Source organism: Zootermopsis nevadensis, unplaced genomic scaffold (genome assembly GCF_977971745.1).
Source record: "Zootermopsis nevadensis isolate Lab colony 2312 unplaced genomic scaffold, Znev_1.0 Znev_ptg000021l, whole genome shotgun sequence".
Classification (NCBI taxonomy): Eukaryota; Metazoa; Arthropoda; class Insecta; order Blattodea; family Termopsidae; genus Zootermopsis; species Zootermopsis nevadensis.
The window spans coordinates 19,322,258-19,343,928 of NW_028259153.1; the positions used below are offsets into that span (position 1 = coordinate 19,322,258).

At 40.5% G+C, this 21,671-nt stretch overlaps 1 protein-coding gene across 6 annotated transcripts in view; it reads left to right on the forward strand.

The window, feature by feature from the left end:
- Window positions 1-21,671, forward strand: part of side-VII (sidestep VII transmembrane protein) — a 615,012-nt gene extending 593,341 nt beyond the window's left edge. For 5 of the 6 annotated variants that reach the window (XM_087353123.1, XM_087353122.1, XM_087353127.1 and 2 more), the window contains 7 exons: window positions 6,991-7,121; window positions 8,283-8,442; window positions 8,613-8,906; window positions 10,281-10,589; window positions 13,493-13,795; window positions 17,265-17,464; window positions 20,821-21,671. In XM_087353123.1, the coding sequence (XP_087209249.1) occupies window positions 6,991-7,121; window positions 8,283-8,442; window positions 8,613-8,906; window positions 10,281-10,589; window positions 13,493-13,795; window positions 17,265-17,464; window positions 20,821-21,159 (1,736 nt within the window). In that variant the 3' untranslated portion in view covers window positions 21,160-21,671. Of the gene's footprint in view, window positions 1-6,990; window positions 7,122-8,282; window positions 8,443-8,612; window positions 8,907-10,280; window positions 10,590-13,492; window positions 13,796-17,264; window positions 17,465-20,792 lie in introns of all 6 variants that reach the window. The other variant, XM_087353125.1, reaches the window with a different exon arrangement.

Here is a 21,671-nt window from a genome sequence, read left to right on the forward strand (position 1 = left end):
CACAATTTCGGAGGTTCTTACTGATGACGGAGGAATCAAGGACCTCTGAAACGTTGGTAAACTTCTACCAGACTACACAGCGCAACAACCCAGACGACAGCCATCTTCGAACTTACAGCCGTGAAAGCCTCAAATCCTGTTTTCCTTGTGGTTCTGCATATCCGATCGAACTTCAAGCTTGTTTATTGCGGAAACTGGAGGGGAGTATTAGAACTAATCTTGAAGAAATGGGATGTTGACCTTTGGATTGAATGATATTATATAAGGGGTCAGTATTAGACTTTAGTGAACAACATTTTGGTTCCATTATATTGTCCATCTGTACCACAATCATAATTTCAAGAAAAGCATTTTACCTCTAAGTAGGTGACATTTGTAGGTTTCACGGGGGTGAGGATGTTTGGATTATAACTCCGTTGTGAACATGTAGCGAGATGGGAACGTTTCGAAGTAAAATTTTACCTCCATCTTCAGGGCGATATTATATATTTTACTTAACGTTCCTCTAAACGCATTTCTTTGTGACGTCATTATCCGCTTCGTTTTCTGCCCTAAATTGTTTTATTTTTTTCATCTAAAGTAACATTACTGCGGTTCCAGACTGTACCGCGAGAGGCCACTAATGTCGGAGAGGTCTGAAGTCGAAATAAATGTTTTCGACAGTGCAATAATGGAAAGAATTGAAGAGTGGAAAACTGGAATTGTTGATGGAAGGTAAAAGATGATGGTGTAAAGCGAAGCGTAAAATATGATGGAAAAGAAGCTGTAGAGGAATGAGTGGAAAGGGTTGAAAGTTAAAGAGTTGGGGAAACCCAGGAAAAGTGAGGCATCATATTCTAGCTACTTGAAGAAATTTTCATTGCGTATACAGGCTGCTCCTTTCTGCCGCACGTCTTACAGGCCTAGTCAAACATAAAATTGATTTCATATGTGCTTTGAATGCATCTAACCACGTCGCATCTCATTCCAATCAATTTCATGACATGAAAGAACTTCACTGTGACTGCCTCCAATTACTCTTCAGTCCTGTCGGATTTGACAGGAGTCCTGTTAGTGGGCAGAGGGAATTTGAAGCCTAAAAGATGCAGAAACTGCTTACTGGAGAGAATTACATAATGAGATATATTTTGGAGTAACGATATTCGAATATTAGCACCCTTAATTTGCGTTCGGAAAATAGGACCGTACGTTCTTCAAACTACTGATTGTTCCTATAATAATATTCTTATCAAACGACGGATTTTGGGAGAATTTTTTTTCTACATGTTGGCACCCCTTATTGGATTCTAGTTATTTCTGTTAGTGGTTAGAGGAAATACACAAGTTCTGTCTGCTTCCAAGTAATTTTTTCGTATTTCGAACAAATTAATATAATTTACGCTTAGAAATGTTTAATAACGTGTTTTTAAGTTCGCCTTAAATTAATTATTTAATATCGCTTATCATCTTCATATGCTGTCTTCATCAAGACGTGTTTACCTATGGCGACGCGAGATTCCGTTATGTCCTTTAATTTAGGAAACTTGCCTTGTCGGTTGCCTCGGCTTGGCCTCGTATTAACACGTGCGCTTACATTTAAACGTGAGATGTTCATTGCTCGTAAGACAAGACAAGATGCAGCACATGGCGTCATCAAAACGTCATAAAACAGATGCAGACAGCAGGTTAATTAATATTAGAAGTCAAGGAACGCTTAATTAAACACGAAATTTAAATTATTACAGCCATCAGGGAATGCAGTGTTACTCAGCCGCTTTCTGGTGGCGATGTAGACTATTGCCCGTTGATCGTACATTCCGGTTTCGTATTCTGGAGAACCGAGGTTCGAATCTTGGCCCGCAGATCGTGCGTGCTCATTGTTCGTGGTTTTCCTTAGTTCCCACAGGAGAATTACGTGATATATTATTAAAAAGGGCGAAACCGGTTGCATTCTATATTGTTGCTAACTCTCAGTTTATTTGTCACCAGTGCAATTTTATCATATGAACGACAAGGAGCCCTTAAATAAATGTCGGCAATGAATTCAAAAATAAGTTGGACACTACTGTCATAATTTTAAAATTATGTGTTTACTATTGCTGGTTTATTCGTCTTCGTTTTGACGGTGTTTTGGGTTTTGGATCCGTGTAGACTCGTCGGTGGATGCCGACGTTTCGGAGAGATATACGTCTCCATCATCACTCATGATTATGAAAATAATCCTCAACGCCCTGAAAACCACAAAATCACTTCATTGTTTTTTTCTTGAATCAATTGGCCCCTTAACATAAATGATTTAAAGCTTTCATGATGATTCACTAATGATGTTAGTGATGTCTTTATGAGTATGGTCCTCTGAAACGTCGGCAGCAATCCAAGTTCTAGGTCTGTATAGTGTCAGCACTTAGAAGCAGGAAGATGGCTGTCTACTGGGTTGTGGCGCCGTATAGTGAAATTCCAAAATCTAAAGCCCATGGGGTTAGGTTTATCAATGCGAACACTGTAGGTTGCATTAATACGATTTAAAATTAATGTGCGTGATTTTATCCCGCATTGTAAAAATTTTTTTTATTATTATTATTTTCGTAAATCGTGTGACGTGATTTTTTTACACCGATGTTTTGTTGTAGGAACAAATAACCACAGAAAAGCATGTGTTGATCCAACGTGAAAGATAACAATTTTAACAGTCGACAGAGCAATTTATTGACGTTGTTTTTGTTTTTTTTACTGAATGGCGCTGTATCTGGGATACTTTTTAAAAACCATCTCCGATTTCCACTGAAACTTTCAATGGCGGTCATTTGCAAAAACTGATACCTTGCAAAGTCGGATAAGAATTTGCATTCTACAAAGCTAGTAATGATATTTTCTCCCTCACTGAAGTAACAGACATTTTTCTTCCCGTCCAAATGCCGAACGAAATAGCTTTATAAAATAAGGCGTTAACTAACTCTATGGATAAATCCTTTTTGAGAAGCTAATAGTGGCACAGCTAGTCAATAAATTCCCACCTTTTATGGTTTATAATAACCCGCTTCTGGTCCCTGTCCTGAGCCAGATGAATCCAATCTAAAACTTCCAATTATATTTTTTCTAATGCCCATTTTAATATTATTCTCCAAGCTACGCAAGGGTCATCCGAGTGGTTCTTTCTTTCAGGTTTTGCAACCAAATTCTACTGATCTTTCGGCTTCCTCATTCGTGCTACATGCCTCACCCATCACACCCTCCCTTGTCTTGTAATCGTAATAATACTTTCTGAAGATTATACCACGGCCGCTTCTATTCAAGTTTTTATTGTTTAATCATCAACTATTATTGTCTCCATTTGACAATGCATAACTCATTTATTTTCAGACCAATTTGCGTAACATAAACGTCAGTTGCGTCACCTAGACCGTGTGTGTGCACAGAGATCTTATAATCTCATCTCACTTCCAAAATTGTTTGTTTATAGGTGCACCAGGTACTTTTGAATCACCCTGTATAAAACTGAGCCAGCATTTGCGTTGTACCGTTCTGCTTCCCTACGCAGAGTGGAAGTGCCATCCGATATAAAGCGACATGTGTTTGTCTTGTATGGAAAGCATGAAAATGTTTGGGATGATAACGGATTTTCGCTTCTCATTTGTTTCTCTCTCATCAGAAATATATATATATATAGAGCAGCGCGCAGGCAGGCAGTCAGTCAGGGAGATTGTTACTGAATTAAACGGGACAACTTTAGCCCGTCAGTATTAACTTGTGATTAATTGGAATTGCCGCCAAATATAGGCTTTTACATTTGGCAAGGAAGGACTGTGTTGTAATTACAGCGGAATTAATTGACGAAATGTATTCATCAGTAAGATCTATTGCGATCTGGATTTAGACCATTCTCTTTATACAGTGCATTACTTAGGTGTTGCCTAGACCACACTCAGGCAAACAGTAATTTCTGCTTCACATTATTACTGCTTAATTCTTAAAGTAAGTGATTATACGTATCCATACTCAGGGTCACATTTTCTGGATCGTTTGTGTACTAATACACAGGACGAGGAACCAAGTGTGTTGCTGGTCCATTAGAAACTCTTTCAGAGCCCCGCATAGCCTGTCAGATAATAAACACAGAATTACCATTTATCCATGAAGGCCTACTTCAAAGTAATAAGATTGTTTTCTGGTTTGTGACGCTGTTGTGTGTACTCGTGGATAGATAAAAACGTTTCGGAAAAACATACTCTGTTTACTTCGTTCGTTAATGTTTAAAAATTATTTTGAAATTCAAAGGAATTTTGTTACCCTGAATAAGCTCACTGAATTTGTGTGCTCATTTCTGAAACATGTTGTATACGTCGGTTTGCACTTTTACTGCTGCGTTTAAACAAACTTACGTAACACGAAAACATACTTTTGTTCAAAGTTGTAAGCACACGTTAATGAGTTTCGTTGCCTGGAGTTAATATTATAGCATTTCATTTCTATCATCTTGTTTGCTTTTTACGGTTTCATAAAATTTTACAGCAGAGTCTGGTGCTATTCATGTTAGGAGCTTCTACATCGTTACAAGTTGTGCAAAAATAATCAAAACATCTGAAAGCGTCCGCTTATGCTTCTAGCCACACACATCTGGGTTTTTCTTTTCAAATACGATGAATATTATTGTTGCTGAACGTGTACCTTAGACATAACCGTGAAGGAATATCTGGCTTGCCTTATATACGTCATGATGCAGAGCTTTCTTGAAAATGTATTAATTTTTTTATAACACCAAGGAAGATCCTTCTTTCATAAAACTCGAAGTTTCACCTCCTAGACCCTGAGTCAGTCTAGTCCAGTCCACTTCACATATTTCTCTAAGATACATTGTAAACTTACCTTCCGTCTCTATGTAGATAATCTTAGGTATCTTTAAGACAGCCCAGCCCATCTAATTCTCCTTGAGTTAATTTCCCAAATAATAATATGCAAAAGTTCGAGACGGTTCACTCGATGTTGAGAAGTGTTTGAGCAGAGAATTTTGAACCCAGAAGCCCGAGGTGTACTTTTGTAGCAAAAGTTGAAAAACGTAATAGACCAAGACTTTGAGCGAACGATACGAAGAGAAGTCGAATGTTCTGATTGGCTTGAAGAACAGACAACTCGAAATTCGCTAGATTACTTTATCCGTAGTGCAGGTGTCGTCTTCTAAAATTCTCGTGCCTTGAAACCAGTCAGTCATGTTGGTTAGTTAGTCGGTTAATTAATGAAAATTTTCTGATCAAAGCCGTTAATATTTTTATTTGAACGTGTATTTACGATTAAGAGCGCTAATATAATATTTTACACAACAAAATGTTTTAATATTATATAATTTTTACAACACCAATAAACTTCAAACGTTTGTGTATAGACTGTACAAAATAAATATATTCACAGTTTAATCTTAAAACCTGTAAGAAAACTTAAACCAGCTGTGAGGTTTCGATAATTGTCTTAAATTTGTATACAGTAAAAATTAAACAACGAAAATTAATTAACCACGAAAATAAGCTAATGGAACCAATTGGTTGTCATTGTTGATTTTCGAGTTGGCAATTTTTTTTTCTGTTATGAAACAATAAAATGTACTGCGTTGATGTGGCTGCCCGTTGGTTGTATTATTAACCCGAAACAACTGAACGTCGAGTTAGTTAGTTTGTTGTAGAGGTGAAAATTGTCAAACAAAAGGACGTTATTATCATTCTGAATGATAATGGGATGTTCTAAACTCACTGCTGTAAAACGGTGAATAGACAGACATCGGCTACTATCGATTCGTAGCTGCCACGTCACGCAGTGGTGAGCGTTGGTCGAAAAATGTATTTACGTGATCCGGACTGATTTAAATGCAGAAGGCGCTGATGCTTTGTGTTCGTTGTTCTACGCCATTATGATAGGAACTGTCAGAAGTATAATAATTCAGGAACAAGTAATTTAGCCGATTTTCAGTGACTGGCTTACTGTCAGTTTCAGAAAATCAGTGTAAATAGAAATTAATAAAGTAGAAATTCGTGTCTGTTGGTGTATGAAATGTTTTATGGTAACTGCACATAATTGAGGAACATTCATATTGGTCAGTGACTATTTATAAGTATAATTTTGTTACTATAGAAATTTTAAAATGCATAAGAACACGCTTGCCGTTGAATAGGGCATTTTAGGTTTACGAGTTGCATAAACCATCTTGCCGGGATTCGAACCCAGGGGAGATTTTTTTTTCGGATTGTGGTATTCGATTCTGTGATCTCCGAGACGAAACAAACAACTTCTTTCGTCATACTTACTTTCCGATCTACAAAATCCACCCTCACTGGAGCTCTAACCCAGGAAATATTTTGGGGTTAGACTATATTATAAAAATCTCCTCCTGTTTTCTGGGCATAAATATGCAGAGTTTGGGTCAAATTAACATAATCTTCGAGATGTAATTGAACATAGTACACTCACAATTTAAATTTTATTTGAAAGATTAATTACTCTATTTATTTGTATACGTAATTATTCTTCTGAATGCCCTAGTTTCCTAAATAATTTAACTGTGTATTAATTATGTATACAGTTACATTTGGATTAGGTTGTGTTGTTTTAGGTCGGATTGGGTTAGGTTTAGTTAGGTTAAGTAAGGTTAGGTTGTTTAGGTTATACTTTATTTATCTCGGAAATATCAAGACACTATTTATTTTTAAAACATATCCTAAAATTGTGTTTGGTAATAGATTTTCGAAAAAAAAATGCATCTCGTATTGAGATCAGCTGTTGCAGAATGTAACAAGGTGAAGATGGCTGTCTTCTTGATTGTAGCGCCGTGTAATCTGATAGAAGTTTACCGACGTTTCAGAGGTCCTTGCTGCGTCTATCGTCAGGAAGACAGCCATCTTCGGACGCACCGCAGTGAAAACTCAAGTGCTACTTCCTAAAACGTAACTTGACGGTCGGAGAAGATTTACGTGTAGTTTTCGGCTGTAGTGGCTTGTTGCAAATTAATGCACAGTGATTATGTTTCAGATATTCCGATTGCGAGTCTGCAGTTGGGTTCATCCCTCAACCCCGACACTATTCGAGAGGGTACGGATGTGTATTTCGACTGTCTGATACAGGCTCAGCCATCGGTTTACAAAGTGGAATGGCGTCACAATGTGAGTACTTGAAGAGCATCACAGCGAATTATTTTCACATCTCTATAAGGGACGCCAAATTAAATCTCCAGGTCGTAATTTGGAAGAAATTGGGTCTAAAATGAAAATAATGTGATTGATAGAATAAAGTAACGCACTTTTAAGAAAACTAATCTTCATGAACAATTCAATGTTTGAAGGCGATTGATGATGTTGGACATTGTTAATGTTGTTTTGGTAAGCAAAAACGACGTTTCGGAAATTGATAAGAATCCAACATAATATGCTGATGTCGAGGTATTTTATGTTGGTCTTCTGAGTTTAACGCCGTGTGGACTTGTAGGCAGATACCAACGTTTTGAGGAACATACTGACTCCATTTTCAGGAGGCACGGTCTAGCACAAAATCTTGTTAGTAATGGCATTAGTGTTTTGTTACAAACAGAAAATTTAGTATTGAATTAATACATATATGTTTATAGGACTACCTTATTGGGTTAGATACATCTCGGTAGGTCTTACAGCCTGTGCTACTACATTACGAGTAATTAAATAAATACGTGGGCTTTAATGTTGCAGATATAACATAAAGTATAAACATGTGTGTTATATTAATAGTAGATTTCTGTGTATCTCCACGTAAGTACGCGTTGTGTTGAAGGTATTTCGTTTTATATAAACCAGCCCAAAACTCATTACAGCATACGCTGTTGTGCTGTATTCTTTAAGGTAGACGAAACGGCTAATATACGGCGATGGTAGCAAAGAAACGAAGTGACCTTGAGGTTCAACGTACAGCATTTCTCTCTCCTCGTCATCAATCAAGATCACACGCAGAGTCTGTCGCCGTGGCGACATGACACCCAATCAATTGAAGGCAGATAAATACACGGGACGTACGCATTTTAGATTGGCAGCTAATTTAAAGAGGCTTTAGATCTAAAGAATTATTCTAATAAGGTTAACAAACTTTGGGAATTAACACTCTTGGTTGTGAGACTTCGAGTTTTTACGACAATTGATATGCTCATAGATTCTTAGGGTGATCGGCCTGATGATGGATGCAGCAAGCATATCTGAAACGTCGGTCAGTTTCTATTAGGCAACACCCAAGAAGACAGCCAGCTTAAATATTTATGCCCACGGTAACCATAGCTGCTGTCTGTTATTGTTTTGCTGTAGGGTCGACTGCTTAACCACAACATTGGACAAGGGGTCATCATCAGTAACCAGAGCCTTGTCCTTCAGGGTGTCAGTAGAACCAGCGCCGGAAACTATACGTGTGTGGGCTACAACACGGAGGGAGACGGTGAAAGCAGTTGCTTCTATCTCAACGTGATGTGTGAGTTGCATCACGATATTTAAGGATATAAGGGGGGGAAAGGGTAGCGAGACCCCTACCAGATTCCATGAAAAATTATAATTTGACAGATGAGCAAAATTTTATAGACCAGTGATGTAATTTTATGAATAGTCAATTGATTTACAATCGTAAACGTGCGGGGTGTGCAGACGCTCCGACGTGTAGGGCGAACCAGACGCGGGTCCACGGAGTCGCGAAGCAGGAGAAGGCCAATATCTCGTGTGAAGTGGATGCCAATCCGCCAGACGTTCATTTCCGATGGACGTTCAACAACTCTGCGGAGAGCCTGGACGTGGCTTCGGCCCACATCGCTCGGTCCGGCACCTCCAGCGTCGTGACGTACACTCCCATGACGGAGCTCGACTATGGAACTCTGTTGTGCTGGGCCTCCAATCGCATCGGCAACCAGCGAGTGCCTTGCGTCTTTCACATCATCGCAGCAGGTCAGTTGCTGTTCTTAAGCGTTATTTTATTATCTAGTTAACGTCATAGAATTAATTTAATTTTAATGTTTTGCGCGTCTCAGAAGACCGGCTTTTGGGGAGGTTCATTTCCGCTTATGATTATTACCGGGCATTAAAATTAGCAAATACGTTCCGTCTTAAGGATAGGTATGTACGATTATCGCAGTGAAATGTGAAAACTTGTTTGAGTCTACGTTTTAACTGCGAACTGTGGCAGTTAAAGGGTTCGCCGTGATCTTGCGGCAACTTCTCCGACTTCTTCGTACTGCAGAGCAGTCTGAACAACTGCTGGCAGGCGTTTCATTAAGAAATAAGAGCTGAACTTTCAAAATAAGTAAACCTTTTTGTTTTCTTTTCAGTCCGCGTTATTGTATTTACCTTCTGCTACTTCCTTGTTTTCATTTTTCTTTCTTTCTCTCTTGTTTTTTAATTCCTTCTCGTGTTTTATTTGTGCCTTTTCGGATCTTATTTTTTTCGTTTATGTATTGCATTTTTTTTATATTAATTTATCTGTCTCACTTTTGAACCTTGAATTTACAAATAATTACGCTGAACTATGCGATTCGTGCAAGATAGTTATAAAACTCTCGTAATTTTATCATCATTCGCGACATCCTGCAGCTCACAAAACTAAGCAGACGTCATGTCGCATCTCTATCTAACTCGTTACATTGAACTTCATTTCCCTCTCTGAGGGATCAGCACATTTCTGAGCTGTTAGAGGACGCAATCGAAAATGTGACAATATTTGAAGATAAGAGTCAACTGAAATAATTATAAAATTTCTTAATCTGAGCTTTATAATTCGTATTCTTCACCTGATATTATAAGGTAATTAAAATGTGTATGCGATGCACAGAATATGTAGCACGCATATGAAATATGAGATAGTCATAAAATCTAAAGGAAAAAGACCACTTGGAATAATCTTGCATAGATTGGAAGGTAAAATTAAAATAAAGATGGGTGTCTTCTGAGGTATTTTGTTGTAGGCTGAAATATTGGTTAGTAACTATCAGCTTATCTTCTATTGATATCTATCAATGCAACATCTCAGAAAACTGTCTTCATATTTGTCGCCTTGAGAACCCTAAATCCGATAAAATTAAAATTGGTTTCGGATGAATCAAATTTTGAGGAATAGAATGGATTGAACTGGCCCATGATTGGGTCCAATGGCAGGATTTTATGAATACAGCAATGAGTAATTTTCTGATCAGCCGAACGATTATAAACATCGCAAAACAATATCCCTAAGTACGGTATTAGTTAGTTGCTTGCTTCCGTAACGAATTGAGTAATTAATTAATTATCCACTCGGTCGAGTAATCGAACAAGTGTATCGCTTTCCAGGTCGACCAGATCAGGTATACAACTGCACCGTTGCCAACACATCCATGACGTCATTCTCAGTGCACTGTACGCCAGGTTTCAACGGCGGAATGGAGCAGTCGTTCCTTATGGAAGTCAGGGAGTCTCAGAGCCAAGCGCTGCGTTCCAATTTCTCCTCAGCGGTTCCCAGGTTCAGTGTAACAGGACTCCAACCCGGATCTCACTACCAAGCCTGCGTGTATTCCTTCAACCACAAGGGCCGGAGCGAGCCCGTCGTTGTCCAGGCATCCACGCTAAGACTCCCAGAGAAACAGCTCACCGCAGAGAAAGGTACGTGGCCTGTTTATTAATTTTTTTTTTATTATTTATCCTTAATTTATTTCTATCTGTTTTATTTTCAGCGCCTTGAATAGATCGCAAAGAAGAAACTTTGCCCCCTTCTTCGATTTAAATATGTTACCCACATGACATTGTTGCGTCAATACGTAACAGAAAGGAAAATTTTCTTTGAGCAGACTTGAGCTCCAGCTGACCTGTTTTATTGTTGCGTTGTACGTGGAATTTTTGAGCCATCTCGTCTTTATGATTGATTAAACACTGAATCCAGATCGGGCTTCAGATATTTGTTGAAGTTTCATACGCCATCTCCACAATTCCAGTGGTCTGAGCCTACGACAATCTCCTTAAAGACTATTGACTTGTCATCGTCTTCTTCTATGGCTCTCCGGCCCGTATTCGGTCCACGGCCTCCTCAGTTCTTCTCTTCCGTTCGGTCCTCTGTTACGTCCGTCTGTCCCGAGGCTTTTGATCGAGGTTTCGAAACATCGCGGTGCGCCAGTCGACATAGGCGACCCGGAGTAACAGCTATCGTCAACATTCGTAATTACCCGCTACGAGGGTCAGAAGTAAAATTTCCCTTCAGGGCAGGAAAGGAAAGTTAAAATAACCTACTGACGTCAGGTCGATAGGGACACGATGATTTAGATTGTAACAGTATTAGCTGTTTAATTACGTAAATTCTGCACAAATATGTAAACTTGCCTGTATTGTACGTATTCTCCCCGCGGCTGAATTTGATTATAATTAGTTTGTGTAACTGCATTAACATTATTCAGTAGTCATCTGCTCACGTGTGTCGAAATTGTTGGGCTGCTAAAATGTTTTATGCCTGAATTGATTTAAGAGAAGATCGAATTTGTGTGTGAGATTTCTTTTCTGGCATCGAGTAAGCTAAAAGTAAACAGCGTGCAGACTCCGAGGACTGTGGGGTCTCTTCCCCCCGTTGTCGAGTGTAAATATGAAAGAACGTGTCGAGAAACGCAGAGGGCACGTGACTGAAGGCAGGAACTCGGTCACTAACTTTTGGGGAAAGGTCGTAAGACACGCACCTGCTGTCAGTGAAATGCATCACTTCGTGTCGTGAGGTCAGCGACTTCTTTAAACTAATAATTACACGCGAAGAGATTAATTTTCTCGCGTAGTTTTGAGTTATATTTTGTCGAATTTAAAATCCACATTTCACCTGTCACCATGTTTGCAAGTCACGCGTATTAAAAAATATTTATAATGGAAAATCTTGCAAGATCCGGACACAGATGGAATTTAAATGGGTGTTGAAGACTTAGTGCGTAAAAGAGTGAAGTGGACTGAGCTGGCTCAGCGCGGGTTCAAAATGTCTCTTGTTGTAAGCACGGTGACAAACATCTGAGATTTTGAAGATTTCTGTCTTCTGGGTTGTTGCGCTGTGTAGTCTGGTAGATGTCAACCAACGTTTCGGAGGTCATACTGCCTCCGTCATCAGGGCGATTAAAATATGAAGATTTCTGTCTTCTGGGTTGTTGCGCTGTGTAGTCTGGTAGATGTCAACCAAAGTTTCGGAGGTCATACTGCCTCCGTCATCAGGGCGATTAAAATATGAAGATTTCTGTCTTCTGGGTTGTTGCGCTGTGTAGTCTGGTAGATGTCAACCAACGTTTCGGAGGTCATACTGCCTCCGTCATCAGGGCGATTAAACATATGAAGATTTCTGTCTTCTGGGTTGTTGCGCTGTGTAGTCTGGTAGATGTCAACCAACGTTTCGGAGGTCATACTGCCTCCGTCATCAGGGCGATTAAAATATGAAGATTTCTGTCTTCTGGGTTGTTGCGCTGTGTAGTCTGGTCGATGTTTACCAACGTTTCAGAGGTCATACTGCCTCCGTCATCAGGGCGATTAAAATATGAAGATTTCTGTCTTCTGGGTTGTTGCGCTGTGTAGTCTGGTCGATGTTTACCAACGTTTCAGAGGTCATACTGCCTCCGTCATCAGGGCGATTAAAATATGAAGATTTCTGTCTTCTGGGTTGTTGCGCTGTGTAGTCTGGTCGATGTTAACCAACGTTTCGGAGGTCATACTGCCTCCGTCATCAGGGCGATTAAACATATGAAGATTTCTGTCTTCTGGGTTGTTGCGCTGTGTAGTCTGGTAGATGTCAACCAACGTTTCGGAGGTCATACTGCCTCCGTCATCAGGGCGATTAAAATATGAAGATTTCTGTCTTCTGGGTTGTTGCGCTGTGTAGTCTGGTCGATGTTAACCAACGTTTCAGAGGTCATACTGCCTCCGTCATCAGAGTATGAAGATTTCTGTCTTTTGGGTTGTTGCGCTGTGTAGTCTGGTCGATGTTTACCAACGTTTCGGAGGTCATACTGCCTCCGTCATCAGGGCGATTAAAAATATGAAGATTTCTGTCTTCTGGGTTGTTGCGCTGTGTAGTCTGGTCGATGTTAACCAACGTTTCGGAGGTCATACTGCCTCCGTCATCAGGGCGATTAAAATATGAAGATTTCTGTCTTCTGGGTTGTTGCGCCGTGTAGTCTGGTCGATGTTTATAAATGTTTCAGAGGTCATACTGCCTCCGTCATCAGAGTATGAAGATTTCTGTCTTCTGGGTTGTTGCGCTGTGTAGTCTGGTCGATGTATATAAATGTTTCAGAGGTCATACTGCCTCCGTCATCAGAGTATGAAGATTTCTGTCTTCTGGGTTGTTGCGCCGTGTAGTCTGGTCGATGTTAACCAACGTTTCGGAGGTCATACTGCCTCCGTCATCAGGACGATTAAAAATATGAAGATTTCTGTCTTCTGGGTTGTTGCGCTGTGTAGTCTGGTCGATGTTAACCAACGTTTCGGAGGTCATACTGCCTCCGTCATCAGGGCTGGTTGTCCGTCATCTCGCCTCGGCTTTTGCGTTTCAGAGCGACCGCGCCCCGGGTTTCGCTTCACGCCCACGATGAACATGCTGATCGGGGTGGTGGCAGCACTGTTGGTCCTAGCCGTGGTGGTCGGTTTCGTGCTTCGCCTCCAGTGTTCGCGTAACGAAGGTCGTCGTAAACGCCATAAAGCCGCCGCTCAAGAGCAGAGGATGTCCGGTTCCGGGGGCGGAGGCTCCGGAGGTGACAAGGGTGGCAGCAGCCCCATCAACAAACTTGACCCCGGTGGTACGGAGAGCGGGGACAGTGACGAGAAGAATCCTGACGTCATACCGCAGCCTAGCTCTGGTAAGTTGTGCCTCAGGATTAAGTCCAAAACCTCGTCCAGATTTCCTGTGGTTTTCCTCAGTCCCTCCAGGCAAGTGTCGAGGTAGTCACTTAAATTAGACCGCCATTATTTCAACAGTACGTTCCAACAATATTTCATTGTCGCGTGTTCCGAAAGTTTTCCCGTAGGCTGCCTCGTTTTCAGATGAGAGAACGATGTCAAAATTGATTTAAGGAATAAATTGGATTAATCTGGCTCAGGATAGGGGCCGATGACCTGCTGTTGTGAACTCGTTCATGAATATTTCTGCTGGAAACTTCTAGACTAGCTGAGCAACTGTCATATTTTCAAGGACTCATTTTAATGAAGTGCGTTAATTAACTAGTTAAAAACAGCGCAGTAATCAAATGAGCTCTGTATTAATATGTTCAGTAGTTGACAACGAAAGCGTATTTGACCTGTGAAATCGCAAATTAACAAATCTAATTTCGAATCTGCGTAAACTAATTCTATAATTTCTATGATGACGTAACAACAAAATATAATCTGCTGCCGAACAATAGTAAGTAAGCTCAGTGGACACTTAAAATAAATGACACTGTATTACGGAGTACGTCGTGTTTTCGAGCGTACGAATCACCGAGTGCTTTCAGAGAACGTTCCCGATCAGCAAATGTCCAGTAGCACAGAACACGACGTGAAATCGACGATGAAGTACCATCGCTGGAATCAAACATGGCCTACAGTGAATTAATGACTCTTTTATTTCTGTGGATTATTTGGATCCGGAAGCAATCGTTGTTGATGGAACATGTTGCCTGCAGTTACACATTATTACTTTGTCCGTACCTGTAATAAATTTGTTCGTATAGGCGTCGTTGTGGCCGTCGATTGGACGACAAAAATTCAAACAGCCGTTATTGCTTCCTATATCGTCATGATTCAACTGTCAGGCCTAAGGGATCGTCAGTTAAACAAAAAAATGTCTGCTTTCGTGAAATTCTAACGTTCATAAAATCGTGCCTTTAAACATCGCGCCAAGGAACTGCCCTAATCTTCAATATTTAAGCTTCTTAACTACTCGGTGAATCTCTATGAAATTTGGTGGTGGTGTACGTAGTCTTGTAAATTTATACTCTTTTAATACTCTTAAGAATGATTTTTATATTTAATACTAGCAGAGTGTACAAATGGTTGCATTTCATATCAATTTTTTTTGTCCAAAAGCCCGTCATAGGTCTCGCCATTTCATACGTATCGTTCCATATCATATGTAGAAATTCATTCAAAATTCATTTTTTTTAATGTTTAAAGAGATATACATGAAAAAGTATTTCTTAAATTACGTTTGCTGAGAAAGTATTTTAATATTCGCGTGTTGAGTGTCCGTACAGGATTTAATAGTAAAAAAAGTCTTACGTACGTATACATTTGGAGCCACACGCCATATGTTTTATATGACGAAATGGTGAATACGTATTTCGTATTGACAATCTCTGACGTCATCCGGAATACTCTAAACAAAACCCGTGTGTCTATAGACAGCGATAAGCAACTTGGAGCAGAAGAATTTAATAACAGGATTCTACGGTGTAGGGACACGCGTCTCGAGATTCGCGTGTCTTGATCGAATCTTGGAAACGGATATGACAACATTAGAGCCGTCGGAGTGTTCCTTCTCGTTCCGTCAGCGGCTTCACCGTCGAGGAACACTGGCGTCTCTTTCCGCCCCCCCCCCCCCCCCCAAGAGTGATATTGCCCGAATTTGGCTTTTTCGATTTCCGCCCTGCTTACGAAGATAACAGGAGAACTCGTAAGACTTTAACAGTTTACTTCTGTGGTATTTCCTAACTTTACTGCCAATAATTTCCAGAATAACGTATTTTTTTTATTTCAGTTTTTACTTAATTAAAACGTTGTAAGCTCTGTTTGTAAATCTTGGCAACACGCACTGTAAGAACAGAATTTCACGAAACGTCGCCTGTATTGAGAGAGGTTAGACACCAGTTCTGTAAAATATCGCTAAACTTTTAAAATACTTGTACGTCATACGTTTGATCGCTACAGACTTAAGAAAAATATTAAAAATGATTTTTTTTTTTTTGATTTGTAGGTGACTTTCGAAAAATACCTGGTAATGTTTCTACAACCATCTTTCCGCATATAAGACGCCCAAAACGTCGGGGCCGATTTCGATTAAATTTGGTATATAAGAACTGCAGTACACGCTGTCCGTCAGTTAGTTTGGCTAGTTCCTTCCTGTTCAGTTTACATAAAACTGCTTATTCTGAATCTTTGAATGCGTTTTAATTAAATGTTGTTCATGCCAGTCTCAAGAAAATGTGCGAAGTGAAAAATAATCGTCACCTTCCGATGTCGTAACGCGGCTAAAATTTTGACACAGTCCGCGGGTGCAAGAATGGAACGTAGTTAATTCAGTGCTGGACCAACGAGGCGGCCATATGTGTTTTGGGAACGCTATGGGGGGGGGGAGGTGGATAAGATTTCCCATAGGACCCATCCATTTTCGACAAAAACACGGCATTAGTTCGCAACTTACATTACTTGTAATCAGGTTGCGAGCTCGGTCCCGCTCTCCCACGTTGTCGTTTGTGACGAAATATCTATTCTTCCAGTCGATGTCACGAGCCAAGGGAAATTACTTGCGAGGAAATTTTGTAAAGAGAAGGAGCGCTTTGCGAGGACGCCTTATTCTCGTGATTTTTACACGCGTGTGCCGTAGATTTATCTGGTAAAGTCCTGATCAAGCAGTGAAGGAAGGCCTACCATAGCTCGGGCTTCTCTCCGGAAAGGTCGTTGTTCGCTTCCAGGATAGTTCACCTGGGATTTGCGGTGGACAAAGTTAGGTTTCTTTTCTCCAAGTCCTTAGGTTTTACCCTGTCAGTATCATTTCACCGCTGTTCCATATTTACTCTTGTATCATCTAGGGAATGAACAAAGTTCCCGTTAGAGAATCAGTTCCGCGGAGACACATAATGTCACCCCACAAAGAATCTAGGAAAATGGGAAGGGATTTAAAATACAAATAAAATCAGCGAAATAAAAGAGGACGGACACGATTTACTTGTATCGTGATTATAATATTCGCCCTACGAAATTTAGCTTGCGCGAACTTTACGACGAAAATCATACCATCCTCCGCTCGGTTTGTAATCTGAACGCGAACTCGCTTGTCCGAAATCTTCCGACACTTCTTCGAGACACTTCTTCGAGACACTTGAACCCTCCATAAAGCCCTTCCAGATCCCCACCCAACACAATCCTCCTATCTAATGATACAGAAACCTGATTGTCTTGGTGATTGTAATTTTAGTTAGTTGTTCCTTGATTACTCGATAAGTTTGGTTTGTTAATTAGCCAGTTAGTGACTGAACACTTAGTCATTTTACGTGTTTCGCTAGTTGATTCGTCAGCGAAGCGACTCTCCGCTCAGCCGTGTATGTCTGTGAGGCTTTGTTATGTTCCAAGTTGACTCGGAAGATCACGCAGACTACGTCCGGAGACGTCAACACATATCAACAATTGAGACCACGTCGCCATCTCGAAGCCTGCTGCAACAGGGTCTTCCTGCAGCCGCGGGGGGTAGTTCGGCCTACGCGGGTTATTGTACCCTGCGCAACGGCATGCCCCTTCAGGACCTCAACAACATTGGGAGCAAACCGAAAATGGTGAGAGATGGTCATCGAGAAATTACCCTCCTGTGGAACCTCAAATCTTCGCTGCCGTGTTTATAAAACGATTCCACTGGACGCCATCGTGTTATATGCAGTTCTTATCACTCTCGTGCTTGCTACATTCCCCGCCCATCTCACCTTCCTTGATTTAAACGCTGTAACAGTTTTTGTTGAAGACTGTCCTTCGAAAACATGGCGAAGTTTAAATGTTCGTAAACGATAGTAAGAAGATGACATTTCCGTTCAGGAAGAAGTACGAGCAGATTAAATTTGCGTAATTAAAAGCCAGGTAGTAATTAGAATTTTATAGGATATTTTCGCACAAAATCTCATCAATAATTGAACTTTATAAAATTACGTGAGCGCATTCATAGAGAAGGAATGTTTCAGTATGTTTTATAGAATATTAGGTTTCCTGCAGGTTTCCAACGATCCATTAAACCCACTTAAATGGCTTCTTTCGTTATGAAACTCCCTCAAGTTACGGCTTACGAATTAACAAAATTGTAAAAGAGTCGACACAGATACGGTATACAGAAAATGAATTTAATTAGGGTTGTCCAATTTATAGACTGCCTGCTGATACAGTTTATGGCCACGAACATAAACATTACGCGGAAAAAGTGAGCCAGGCATTAATAATGATCTTATCATACAAAATCTCACTGTCTGTTTACAAATGCATAGAAGATACATGTATTTTGACTATAATTTATTTGTGTCATTTGAAGTTATGTTACGTTACGTTACGTTATAGTATATTTATTTACAATGTACCCTTACTTTTAAATACGATGAAATCGAACATTTTTCAAATATTATACGCGAAAATGAATGTCTGTGTTATTTTTATTTTTTTTTATTTTTTTTTATTTTACATATTTCTCGTACGTTTTTTCATTTTTAGAACTGTCACAACATTAAAATATGAAAAATAAATATTACAGTCCGCAGTGCAATCTCTAGTTTGTAGTGGCGCTAATTTCCTACACGCGCTAAGGACCGTTTCTGACAAATATATTAGATTGTATTTTGGACTCGTGCGAAGTACGTGTTTTACGCTACGCGTTGCCAAGGACGCGTCTAACGGCTTCCGGAACTCTGGTAGCATAAAGCGTCATTAAAGTCTGAATGCGATCAGTGGTTTCGGTCATTGAACGTGCTGGCGGAAAGACCTCGCTCCGTGGCACAGAGCTTTTTCTGAAGCAGTTCGTTTCTAACTCGGCTTAGACTCAGCTGATCGCCCGAGAAGATGTTACTGCATTCGTTCGCCGTAAAAGCTTCAAGACTGTCAAACCTGCTTCTTACTCAGCTGACCAAGGATTCTCCCGCATTGTAAAGAAATAAATGTCCAAGGCCATGTTCCTTCCTTCCTTCCTTCCTTCCTTCCTTCCTGCCTGGTGGCGTTCATTCTTTATATTTATTTCGTTCGTTTCGTATTTTTCCCCTTTTCGTCATTTTCTATAAACTCGCATTGCCGTAAACATAAAATTCCCACAGCGTGGGAGGTTTGAGGTTCTCACGGATTGCGAAAACACCGATGTTGGTCTTTGCGTTGTAACTCCGTGTGGATTCTGTGGATAGACACCAACCTCAGTAATGATATGATCTCCAGTTCTGAAGATGGAAGCAGTATAAGTCTCCGAAACGTCGATGTCTACCCACGAGTCCACACGACTGTAGAGTCTAAAATGCCAACATTGACATACCTTTTTCTGTTCACATTTTCCTTACAGGACTTTAAATAACAATAGGCCACCACGTACTTTCGTGGTACCAAATATAGACGACTTCGGGTTCGAACCCATAAACCTCTGGCTACTATTCTGACGCACTGTTAAACTAATGTGAGGAATGTCGCGTTAAGAAATTTCCAAAGTCGAATTTCCTTCGAATTACGACGCTCAAGTGAAACGTGGATGTAACTAAAGCCCCTCCCCACTGTTAAAGGCTCTTTTAAAACGAGAACGTGTGGAAAGAGCAGAGTTGTATTTGGGAGCCGTATCCAGTTCTCGAGCCAGCAAACCATGGCTTCGTGCTTTCGCTACGCAAAAATCAATACTGGGAGACCAGGCTCCAGGCATTCTCTCCTCCAGTACAGAGAGAGAGACAGAGAGAGAGAGAGGAGCTATAGTGACGTAGAGAGCTCCAGGGTTTGGCCCTTGAGCATAGCCCGCCCTCCCCCTCCCCCTCATCTCTTCGTTGCGGCATCCAGACCGCAAGATACAAAGGTGTGCTGGGCACGGGAGTCGAACCAAGTACCAAAGGCTAAATGAGCAGTGTGAGGGACCTGATAAAATAAAATACGCATTTTTAGTCAGTCATTTTAAGACAGATCTTAATGAGTGCGGTATTCGTGATGCATGTTTGAATGACGTCTTAACGTATTCACGATACTAAATGTGATTTTTAAACAGATTAATTAGAACAAATCATTTTGATATTTCATAGATAGGCCGTACGTGTAGATTTGGATAAAGAATTGAATTATGACATAAATAAAATGAGAGTGTAGGCTAAGGAAATTTTATAATAAGATTTATGTCTACTGGGTTTTTGCGCTGTGTTGTCTGGTCGATGTTTACCAACGTTTCGGAGGTCATACTGCCTCCGTCATCAGGGCGATTCATCGGAGGCAGTATGACCTCTGAAACGTTGGTTAACATCGACCAGACTACACAGCGCAAAAACCCAGAAGACAGAAATCTTCAGACTCACCGCTGTGAGAACCTCAAATCTTACAAATTTTATAATACTTTTACCGCGTTGTCATCTTACCCTTGTCTGAAGTCAATAGTCTAGTAGAAATTAACCTACGCTTAAGAGCTGGTTACTACCTCCACGAACAGAACTATTACGCGATCGTCGTCCTGCTGTTGGGGATTAAAACACCTCTGAAATGTCGGCAGGTTTCTACTATACTAGACTCTGTAACATCCGAGGAGTCAGTTATTTTCATACTTGTCGCCTAGACCAGTGGTATTCAACCTTTTTTGTTCGCGTACCCCCAGATATAATTTCTCTTCAACTTTGTACCCTCAAAGTTGTTGGTGTATAATTCAAGTTATACATAGTATATAATCTACATCTAAAATAAATTAAGTAAATTACATTACTGATTATTCAGTGTTTATCATAAAATAATATTTTTTTTTTTTAAATTTCACGTACCCCCTAGGATGTCATCGCGTACTCCAGGTTGAATACCACTGGCCTAGAGAACCTGAAATTCCATCTTTCAGTGCCCGCGTCGAAGTATTAACTCTGTATGAGCACGAAGACAAATGACGCAATGCAAAGTAGCAGACTCTTTCGATTCTAGAGTGGTGCTGATGATGGTGTGTTCTCAGAAGCCTGGCGGGGAAGGTCCATCGTACCAGCCCTCTGGCTGTACGCTACCGCGCCAGCATTGGCCCACGTACGCACCAGGTGTCCGGCACCATCAGCAGGTGCCAGGGGGTCCCATGTGTTCCACGTCATATCCAGTAGCGTCACTGCACCACCACTCAAACCCCCACCTGCCCCTCCAGGCCCCTCAGCTGCCACCCGAAGCCTCAACATCGACGGCCACTGGAGTTATCAAATCTCAGAAGCAACCCCTGCTATTGGCGGGACCTGCGCTGACTGAAGAAGACCACGCAACAGCGGAAACCCCTCTCATGGTCACTAAACGGGAAAGTACTGTCTGACTAGTGACGAAGTTGTAAAATTATTATTTTACAACTCCGAGTGTAAGACAACATTTGCGTGTAGTTTGACCGGAAGTGCGTTAAACTATGCACATGCACATTTTTTAAGAGAAATTTTATATCAAGTGTCCTTTTTTAATCATAACAGCCTACTAAATGACATTTCGTATAAAATGGAACGTGGATTTAAAATACGATGTTGCTAATGGTGTGTGACGTAATATCAAAGTTAATGAGTGTTTTCGTTTTGTCTGCCGTGAAAGAGAAAGACAACATGGAGGAGCCCGTCTCAGATTTATCGGCGCTCTCAGAACTAATCGATTGAACGAAAAATTCGAATCAACGAAACAAAGACAAAGTCTATATATGAAACATTTAACTCTTTTAAGTGTACAAAGGGGTGAGATTTTTTGTGTTTTAAAAATACTCATACAGCATTCCTTCGAATTTTTTCATTTGCACCTAATTGTTAGTGTGGAAATAAAAATAACCTTGGACTTTTCAAGAATCAA